General features: G+C 43.7%; 1 protein-coding gene across 3 annotated transcripts in view; it reads left to right on the forward strand.

Moving 5' to 3' along the window:
* LOC139381354 (phosphatidylinositide phosphatase SAC2-like) overlaps window positions 1-8390 on the forward strand; it is a 43790-nt gene extending 35400 nt beyond the window's left edge. For 2 of the 3 annotated variants that reach the window (XM_071124820.1, XM_071124818.1), the window contains exons 19-20: window positions 111-198; window positions 397-1730. In XM_071124820.1, coding sequence (XP_070980921.1) covers window positions 111-198; window positions 397-1507 — 1199 coding nt within the window. In that variant the 3' untranslated portion in view covers window positions 1508-1730. Of the gene's footprint in view, window positions 1-110; window positions 199-396 lie in introns of all 3 variants that reach the window. The other variant, XM_071124819.1, reaches the window with a different exon arrangement.
* Window positions 8391-11017: the final 2627 nt, after the last annotated feature.

The raw sequence follows: 11017 nt of genomic DNA on the forward strand, positions 1-11017 counted from the left end.
TATGGGAAGATTACCAGATTTTATTTTAAATAAATAGACTGGAAGCACACAAAATTACTTGAATTCCTTGTCCTGACCTCCCATTGTGGGAATGATTCATTATATTTCAGACACGTTACAGTGCATAGCTGAGATGCTTTGCATAACAAAGCAAGCCATGGGACTTGACATGCAGGTGATTGAAAAGAAACTGGAGAGGTGAGTTGGAATTCATTATCACTCTTTCTAGATCTTCAGAATATTCTTCTCTCATAGTTACTGTATTTTACACTTGTGCAGTATGCCTATACTAGCCCTTTTACAGTTCTAGAACAAAATCTCATTGACATGGATATGCACTATGAATAGAAGCCCTGGATAAAATACTAGACTATATTGTCAATCCATTTGTTTCAGAAGGCACAGTAAACCTCACGAGGACATCATGGGCAGACACCCTGACCAGGTCCTTGGCAGCTCTGGTCTGGCTCAGGGAAAGAGCTTCCTCCTCAACAAGTTCTCCTCTCTCAACCAGAGGGTGAAGAAGTCCAATGTCAACATGGGCTCCTTCAAGGGGAGGCTGGGCAACACCTTCTCCACTAAGCCCGACGTGAACTTCCTGAAGCCCACCATTGGGATCACCCTCTGGAAGTCTGACAGCAGCTTGGAGACCTCCGAGGGGGCAAACACCGGCCCGGCTCTGAAGGACCTCTGTGACAACCACTCAGAGATGTCGTCCGACTCAGATTCGTACAACTCGGATGAACACCTGCGCGCCGGCTCCTTGGAAAATGTGGACTATGTGCTGCCCAGCTGCGGCATCGTGGCATCAGCTCCTCGGCTAGGCAGCGTGGAGCTTAACATCAGAGTCACTGGCTGTGACAGTAAACAGGGGGCTCCGGCTCTAGCCGGTCCTGAAGACCAGTCTCCCGACGCTACCTCAGAGGGTGAGGAGGCCATCCTGATAGACTTTGGAACGCCCATTGATGCCTATTGCCACCAATTCATCCAAGATGCGCAGACCAAACCTGTGGAGGTATTCGGGGAGCAGATGACTGGTGGCGTCCCAACACAAAACCCACATGTCCCTTCACATGCTAAAGGTCCCCTGGCCCCAGACGAGCACCCAGGTTCAGATCAGAAGATGCAGGCGAAAGAGCTCCAGCTCCCTTCCAGGCCATCCCAGCTAGATGTTACGTCCAGACCCAATCTCCTGACTGCCCAGAAGCTCAGCTCGGCAGCTTCTGGCAGCTCCCAGAGGAGCCTGGGCTCTCACATGGAGGGCAGCCTGGGCCCCTTGCCCGCCGACGGCAACAGCAGCCGAGTGGTCTCCCCCTTTGCCAAGATCAAGAGCTCAATGGTGCAGGTGGCCAGCCTGACCCAGGCCGGACTTACCCAAGGCATCAACTTTGCCGTGGCAAAGGTGCAGAAAAGCCCAGAGCCAGAAATGGGCGGTCTCAATGAGACACAAGAGAAAGAGCTGAAGGCAATGTTTACACAGTGCCAGACAAGGATCATACAGATCTAGCACTTCTAAAGTTGTAGCCTCTAAGCAGGTTTTTGTACAGTTAGTAGTATAGTATGTGACTTCCAGTACAGTAGCTAGCAGTAGCATAAGCTTGCACAAGAAAGGACCCACACTGACTTGACTAAGAACCCTGCTCTTCAATTCCCCTTGTAGTTGACCTGACCATGTTTACAGCCAGTGTTGTGTAGTATATAATACCCCAGCTCAATACACGGCGTACTTAATCCTAATGCAATTCCTTTCCGACTACCGCAAAGCATTATATTCTGCCAATATGAACTAATTGAACTAACCATAGCCTAAAGAAAATGATTTAATGAAAAGCAGCAAACAGACAACATTCTTTAATAAGACTCAAACAGAAAAAGGCAATAGCTACACCTCGTTTCAATTTCCCACCCAAATACAGGGAAACTCTACATATTTCAATGTGTTGAGTGCGCAAGTGGGTCTGTACTCTGTACGCAGCGTAGTACCTTCGTTGACGTGTTTTGCTCGACAAAGACTGAAGCATTCCTTTCAATTGATTTTCCAGCTACATTTGCATGTCAGGCTATTGTTGATAACTGAATTAGATAAGGTAGGCAATATCCAGTGCATGTTGAGAGATGAGCTCTGAATTGATTACTTTTGTGATTCCATAGGTGCAGTGCACCTATTGGCGTTTGTGATATAGGCCTAGTTCATAGCTCTGTTTCAAAAACATTAGTAGAAGTATCCGACCAAATGTCCCTATTGACTTTCAAAGGGCAGCTCAATGTTAGATATTAGACCTACCCTAGGCTAGTAAGAAAACAAACATACAACTCCTAGATAAATGGGGATCAGTAGCTCGGTTTCCATCAAATTGGTGACAGATTTTCATGCGAATATTCAAAAATCTGCATTAAAAACAATATTCTCATTTTCCCACCAGAGATGTTTCCATCAAATTGACTTGTTGTGGATAAAAAGCTGTGCATGATAACGTAGTGCACATAAAAATTACTTTTGCGGTTACATTCCTGTTCCGAAAAAAACTAAACTAAATTGGTTTCCATCGCATTTAACTCTGTTTTGTCACAAAACAAATTGTTATACAGTGGGGTCAGAAATTATTGACAACTTTAATAAAGATGAGCAATGACTGTGAAATAATTAAAATACTGAACTATATTGACTGGGGGAAATTATATTAATACAATTACTCAGAAAATAGATTGTTTAAAAAAGTAATATAAAAAGATCTAAAGAAGGTGGGGTTCAAAATTGACTCCACTAAAGATTCTTGTAAATAAAGTAGTCAAGTTTAGTATTTGGTCCCATATTATTAATGGTAAATAATGTATTGTGTTATTTTGGAGTCACTTTTGTAAATAAGAATGGAATATGTTTCTAAACACCACTTGATACCATGATTACAGCTAATCCTGAAATGAATCTTGAGTGAGAAAGTTTGACCTAAGATCATACCCCCCCAACAAGTTTGAGTCACACGCTTAATGTTGTCATTGCGTGCTAGGAATATGGGACCAAATACAACACTTTTGACTACTTTATCTTTACGGATGACAATTTTGACCCCTAACTTTGAGATTTTTTTTTAATGACTTGTTAAACAAAATCTCGTTCTCTGAGAAATTGTATTAGTATAAAATAATTGCATTCATTATTGCTCATATTTATCAAGGGTGCCAATAATTTTGGACCCCACTGTAACCTATGTGCCCACACTGGTCTTTGCACGTGCTCTCTAGCCAAAAGCTAGAGAGCTACCAACATGATGAATTTCCTATTATGGACAAAAGAGCAAGATTATTTTTACTTGTCAAACGGCAGCCAAGCATCGATCATCATGTCACCATAATAAGACTCTCGATATTTATTTGAAAACAGCATTAAGCTTATCACCGTGCACTTTCTCCACCCTCATAACTTATTCCATCTGTAGCATAATACACTCCATGCTTTTCCGAGTCGTAGTGGGTGGACCACACATGTCATTGTGTGACTCCAAGTTCGATATGATGGTTATTATATCAATATTTGCATATAATTAATTTTACTGACACAAAAAGATCCCACCTTGTCTAGCAGATTCTGTCGTGAATTATTTTATTTTTCTATCCCACATGTACTTTACTCTCATAAAAAAGTTAGTTGGAAACCTGGTTACTGTTGTCGAGTTTATTCCCAATCAATATAGGACATTTAGCAACGTACAAGAATTCCGGTAAGAGTATACTGTTTGATATGTAAGTATTGTACTGTATGTATATCTGTTCCCTAAGTTATAACCTTTTCATTGACCAACATGTATTTATGGACATATAACTATATCTCCGTACACTTTGGCTTTTGATCATGTTGATGCTAGAGTTAGATGCACTGCTGCTGAACATTTCCGAAGGGGTTTGAGCATTTTTCTTTGAGAATACCCAAAAGTCACTATTAACTGACAGCTTACCAAAATCATTTGAGATTCCGTAAGCATTGGTGGATTGATAGGATGTAATTGAATTTTCATACAAATGGTTGTACCTCATGTCTGCATTAGGTCTATGAGCCGTAAGTCCGTCACATGTTTGACAAATACTGTACAGTAGCATATAGAATATATGCAATGTGGTCCGTCCAAAGCTTATTAAAAACACACTTCGATGCTTTATACACTCCTGAATCTAAAGTGTAAGCCTTAAAAGGACATGAAAGTGGGAGATTGTAATCAGGTATTTATGGCAAATCTACCTTTAGAGTTAAGTTTATTCCATCATGATGTTGCATAATTTGTTTGATCTTGGTACTGTATATTAGATCATGTTCAGGGTAATGCCAGCTTTGTCTTGGGATATTCCATCCTCTGGCCTATGTTTTTAAATGGTGTTCAATGCTCAGGACATGAGCTCCATTGGTGTGTTTTCAACTTTGTGGCAACAGTTTGGGGAAAGTCAATACAGAAATGGTTTGTTGAGATTGGTGTGGAAGAACTTGACTCCATATTAATGCCCATAATTTTGGAATGAGATGTTCAATGAGCAGGTGTCCACATTGGCCACGTCGTGTATAAACGCAACATGCAATAATTTCAAAGATTTTAATGAGTTACAGTTGTTATAAGGAAATCAGTCCAATTGCAATATATTAATTAGGCCCTAATCTATGGATTTCAAATGGGAATACAGATATGGATCAGAAAACCAAGAAACTGTCCTCGGAATTGTGGGTGCCGAATGATTTCCTAGTAGCCTGCTGATATTGTTTGGCGCTGCCAAAGCTTTAATATGACAGCTGCAATGCATTAGGAATATAAGGCTTTAAGCAGGGCTACGGGTTGTATTTAGGAATGCATACACTACACTGGAGCAGAAACCGTTCTTACCTGAATTAGGTACCGATTTGTAAAACATGATTCTTTTATAGTGTAAACACTCCTTTCATATGGAGTTTTAATGTTAGGAGCGGGTATAGTCCTTACATTTGCCAGATGGGAGTTTTTTTTTTTCCTTTTTTGTTTTTACACCAAGTGCTTTTGAAACAACCTTTTTATTTGTCATCAATGGCTGATGTCACTTGCCAGATATATACCAGTAAGGATTCTGCCCATAGACAAAGTACAGTTCTATTTCAAATATATTGTTTCGATATCTCACAATGGCCGTTGTCTTAGATGGATTCTCTAATGGAAGAACCAATCACAGCAGAGCTATTGAGCCTACTGCTACGCAAAACCCCCAGCTACGCAGCAGGCTGTCAACCCACATTTCGGCCTTTCCCAGAGGCCGACAGTGGGGGAAGCGGTCGGTCGCTGCGACTGCATCGAGGTCCCGCCCAACTGGAGGGGCGTCTGACCTAGGGGTACGTGCCTGGCGGTAGAGGCAGCCAACAGATCATTATGGGGCAGAGGCACATCTCTACTCCTAAAACCCTACCACTCGTGCAGCGGTGCACTTCTATGCATCTGCTCACAGGGACCACCACTGGTGAGCAAGAGTCATCTGACTTGTGAGCAACTCGCTGCAGGAAACTGGCGAGCATGTGCAGTCAATGCCTGCCCTATTCTGGATCTACGGATCCTCAACAGATTTCTGAGAAAGTCCATATTCTGTATGCTTATGCTCAACGTGCTGTCTCGCTCTGTTGAGGCGACTGGTTCATTTCAGTAGAGACCGTAAGAGAAAGACAGATTGGAGAGCTGTTTGTACCAGATTCGAACCCACGCCAGCGGCCCTAACTGCTAGGCTGTCGCAGGACGCTTGTTTTCACATAAGTATTCTGCCGACACACAGGAGGTTTCTCAGGTTTGCCTTTCAAGGCAAAGCTTCCGAATACTTTGCTGTTCGCTTCGGGCTAGTGTTGGCTCCCTGAACGTTCAAGTGTGTAGAGGCGGCGCTAGCACCCCAGAGGGGTTAAAAGTATCCTCTTACATAGACCATTACCTGCTTTGCTCCCCTACACAGAAGCAAGCGGTACTAGACATCTCTTGTATACCACTTCACCGAGCTAGGGTTCAAGGTCAACCAGAAAAAGAGCTGTTTGGTGCCCACTCAGAGAATAGAATACCTTGGCGTCAAGCTGGATTCTCTCTTATTATCTCTTACACTATTGGACGGCCATGCTCAAAACATGTCTCCGAGTTCTTGGGTTGATGGCGTCCACCTCAGTAGTACCACCAGGACTACTGAGAATGACACTTCCAGAGTTGGGTAAAAACTGTCAACGTTGGCACCTCAATCGAAAGATGAAGGTTTCCACAGACTGTCTCTCAGCTCTCCGTCACTGGAATATCCCCTCAATCTCCTTTTCAGGCACACCCTTAGGGGTAGTGTCATCGAGGAAGGAGGTGATGACAGATGCATCAGTCAAAGGATGGGGCGCAGTTTACGAGAGAAGAGCAATAAACAGACTGCGATCCCCAAAGCTCCGCCACGCTCGTATAAATTACCTCAAACAATTGTCACATCCTGGTCAGAACAGACAATATTACTGGAGGCATACATCAACCACCAGGATGGCACTTTCTCGCTGCGCTTACACAGACTGCCAAGAGTATTCTGTGGAGCAGTGCACATCTCTCATTATGCGTGACTCATGTCCCGGGTGTACTGAATGTGGGAGCGGACTTGTTGTCCAGGGGGAATCCCAGATCTGGGGGAGAGTTACCGTAGATCGCTTCACAGAAAGACACGTTGTCCCTTGGCCAAGAGTGTTGCTCTATGCTTGATCCTCCCCTCTCTGAACAGAGTGAGGGAACAAGGCTTATCCCTGATCTTGATAGCCCCTCGATGGCCAGGAAAGCTCTGGGTAGCAAAGCTCACTTTACGACGAGCCCTGGCAGATACCATTACGCAAGGGATCTACTGACCCAAGCGAACATGTATGGGAACAAGTGGTGCGTATTTGAGAGGTGGTGTGACCAGAAACAGAATTCCTTACCAATGCTCTGTATCCAAGGTTTTATGCTTCTTGCAGGATTTTAGACGGAGGGGAGGCATTCTCCACTGTTAAGGTTTATTTAGCCGTCATATCTGCCTGTCGTATAGACTTCAACAATCACACAGTAAGGAAACGCCCTCTTATGATTTATGAAGAGAGTGCGTCGTTTACGCCGTCGCCAAGCCTTTAACTCAGTCTTGGTACTTTGCTTGAGGCAATTTCCCAGCAGTTGCTGGAAAGTGTGGAGATGAAATATCTCTGCCCAAAACGAGTGAGTGAGTTGCATGCACTGTCAGTTCAACATTCATGCCTACAGTTTGCCCCAGGGTTATCCAAGGTAACACTGTAACTCAACCCTGCTTTCATGCCTAAGGTCAGCGGCAATTACAATTGTCTAGTCTTGGAGTTTATAGCTTTCCACCCGCCGCCCTTCACTTCTATGGAAGAAGAGCATCTCCACCGTTTGTGTCCAGTACGAGCTTTGAACATCTATTCTGAACAGAAATATAAAGCGCAACATGCTCAAAATGTTGAGTTAAAGTTCATAAGGAAATCAGTCCATTTAAATAAATTAACTAGGCCCTAATCTATGGATTTTACATGACTGGGCAGGGGCGCAGCCATTGGTGGGCCTGGGAGGGCATAGACCTCATGCTGTTTAATCAGCTTCTTGATATGCCACACCTGTCAGGTGGATGGATTATCTTGGCTAAGGAGAAATGCTCACTAACTGGGATGTAAACAAATGTGTACAATTTTAAATGAAGAAGCTTTTTGTGCGTATTGAATGTTTATGGGATCTTTTATTTCAACTCATGAAACCAACACTTTATATGTTGCATTTATATTTTTGTTCAGTATACTCGGATAGAACGAGAGCATGGTAAGAGTGACCAACTCTCCATCTCCTAGGTGCCCCCCGTGCAAGAGGGCCCCTCTCTTGTCAACGACTATCCCATAGTGGAGGCTATTATAATAGCAAGGGTTTGCAGCCCCCTGGGGGCTTGAAGGCTCATCCCACTATCTCTTGGGCACTGATTAAGGGCATTTGTTTGCAATACTGCACGTTGGGCCACCCCTCATACATTTGAGGTTTTAACAGCTGGATGTTTCTGCTCCTTCGTTGGTGCATACTGTCCTCTGTGTGGTGCCTCAGGGGTGATATTGTTGGGACTAGTCTGGCTTCGGAGAGCAAGTGGGCAATCTATATCCCCATTGTGAGAAAGTGAAGCGATATATTTGAAATAGAACTTGGGGTTACTTACGTAACCGAGATTACGAAGTTACATTTACGTCATTGTGAGTGACTAGACTAAACACGATTGCACTGCATTTAAACACATTTTCCAGCGATAATCCCATGTCTGAATGTCTGTGGTTGTACTTCACCTCTCAAACAACTGACTTGTCATTTTTTTTATGTTGTACTCAAATTTGATTGAATATTAAAATATATTTCTTATTTCTACCGTATAAGGTTCTTTGTCCTGGGTCTATGAAAAATACTATCTACACAAAGAATTTCAGTAAATTAAAGATTTGAAGATATGACAATTATTTTACATGTTCACTTGTGTCATCATGAATGCTTTGAGAGGCAAGTTAAGGATCATATCACCTCTAGCTTACATGACACCCTAGACTCACTTCAATTTGCTTACCCCCCTAATAGATCCACAGACGATGCAATTGCCATCACACTGTCCTACCCCTTCTGGACAAGAGGAATACCCATGTAAGAATGCTGTTCATTAACTATAGCTCAGCATTCAACACCATAGTACCCTCCAAGCTCCTCATTAAGCTCGGGGCCCTTGGTCTGAACCCCTTCCTGTGCAACTGGGTCCTGGACTTCCTGACGGGCCATCCCCAGTAGTGAAGGTAGGAAACACCACTTCACTGATCCTCAATACAGGGGCCCCACAAACGTGTGTGCTCAGCCACTTCCTGTTCACCCATGCCTCCAACTCACGAATCAAGTTAGCAGACAACCGTAGTAGGCCTGATTACCATCAATGACGAGACAGCCTACAGGGAGGAGGTGAGGGCCCTGGGAGAGTGGTGCCAGGTGAATAACCTCTCACTCAATGTCAACAAAACAAAGGAGCTTATCGTGGACTTCAGGAAACAGCAGAGGGTGCACACCCCTATCCACATTTACGGGAACGCAGAAAGCTTCAATTTCCTCTGCATACACATCACTGACGATCTGAAATGGTCTACACAGACAGTGTGGTGAAGAGGTCAGGAGGCTGAAGAAATTTGGCTTGGCCCCTAAAACCCTCAAACTGTTAGATGCTCAATTGAGAGCATCCTGTCGGGCTGTATCATCGCCTGGTACGGCAACAGCACCGTCCGCAAGGTTCTCCAGAGGGTGGTGCGGTCTGCCCAACCCATCACCGGGGGCAAACTACCTGCCCTCCAGGACCCGATATCATAGGAAGGCCAAAAAGATCAAGGACAACCACCCTCTCCACAGCCTGTTCACCCCGCTATCATCCAGAAGGCGAGGTCAGTACAGGTGCATCAAAGCTGGGACCGAGACGGAAGCTGTTTTTCAATCTCAAGGCCATCAGACTTAAATAGACATCACTAGCCATCTTCCATCCGGTTACTCCTCCTGCACCTTAGAGGCTGCTACCCTATATACAGTGCCTTGCGAAAGTATTCGGCCCCCTTGAACTTTGCGACCTTTTGCCACATTTCAGGCTTCAAACATAAAGATATAAAACTGTATTTTTTTGTGAAGAATCAACAACAACAATGGAACGACATTTATTGGATATTTCAAACTTTTTTAACAAATCAAAAACTGAAAAATTGGGCGTGCAAAATTATTCAGCCCCCTTAAGTTAATACTTTGTAGCGCCACCTTTTGCTGCGATTACAGCTGTAAGTCGCTTGGGGTATGTCTCTATCAGTTTTGCACATCGAGAGACTGACATTTTTTCCCATTCCTCCTTGCAAAACAGCTCGAGCTCAGTGAGGCTGGATGGAGAGCATTTGTGAACAGCAGTTTTCAGTTCTTTCCACAGATTCTCGATTGGATTCAGGTCTGGACTTTGACTTGGCCATTCTAACACCTGGATATGTTTATTTTTGAACCATTCTATTGTAGATTTTGCTTTATGTTTTGGATCATTGTCTTGTTGGAAGACAACAAGTCCCAGTCTCAGGTCGTTTGCAGATTCCATCAGGTTTTCTTCCAGAATGGTCCTGTATTTGGCTCCATCCATCTTCCCATCAATTTTAACCATCTTCCCTGTCCCTGCTGAAAAAAGCAGGCCCAAACCATGATGCTGCCACCACCATGTTTGACAGTGGGGATGGTGTGTTCAGGGTGATGAGCTGTGTTGCTTTTACGCCAAACATAACGTTTTGCATTGTTGTCAAAAAGTTCAATTTTGGTTTCATCTGGCCAGAGCACCTTCTTCCACATGTTTGGTGTGTCTCCCAGGTGGCTTGTGGCAAACTTTAAATGACACTTTTTATGGATATCTTTAAGAAATGGCTTTCTTCTTGCCACTCTTCCATAAAGGCCAGATTTGTGCAATATACGACTGATTGTTGTCCTATGGACAGAGTCTCCCACCTCAGCTGTAGATCTCTGCAGTTCATCCAGAGTGATCATGGGCCTCTTGGCTGCATCTCTGATCAGTCTTCTCCTTGTATGAGCTGAAAGTTTAGAGGGACGGCCAGGTCTTGGTAGATTTGCAGTGGTCTGATACTCCTTCCATTTCAATATTATCGCTTGCACAGTGCTCCTTGGGATGTTTAAAGCTTGGGAAATCTTTTTGTATCCAAATCCGGCTTTAAACTTCTTCACAACAGTATCTCGGACCTGCCTGGTGTGTTCCTTGTTCTTCATGATGCTCTCTGCGCTTTTAACGGACCTCTGAGACTATCACAGTGCAGGTGCATTTATACGGAGACTTGATTACACACAGGTGGATTGTATTTATCATCATTAGTCATTTAGGTCAACATTGGATCATTCAGAGATCCTCACTGAACTTCTGGAGAGAGTTTGCTGCACTGAAAGTAAAGGGGCTGAATAATTTTGCACGCCCAATTTTTCAGTTTTTGATTTGTTAAAAA

Source organism: Oncorhynchus clarkii, chromosome 23 (assembly GCF_045791955.1).
Source record: "Oncorhynchus clarkii lewisi isolate Uvic-CL-2024 chromosome 23, UVic_Ocla_1.0, whole genome shotgun sequence".
Lineage (NCBI taxonomy): Eukaryota > Metazoa > Chordata > Actinopteri > Salmoniformes > Salmonidae > Oncorhynchus > Oncorhynchus clarkii.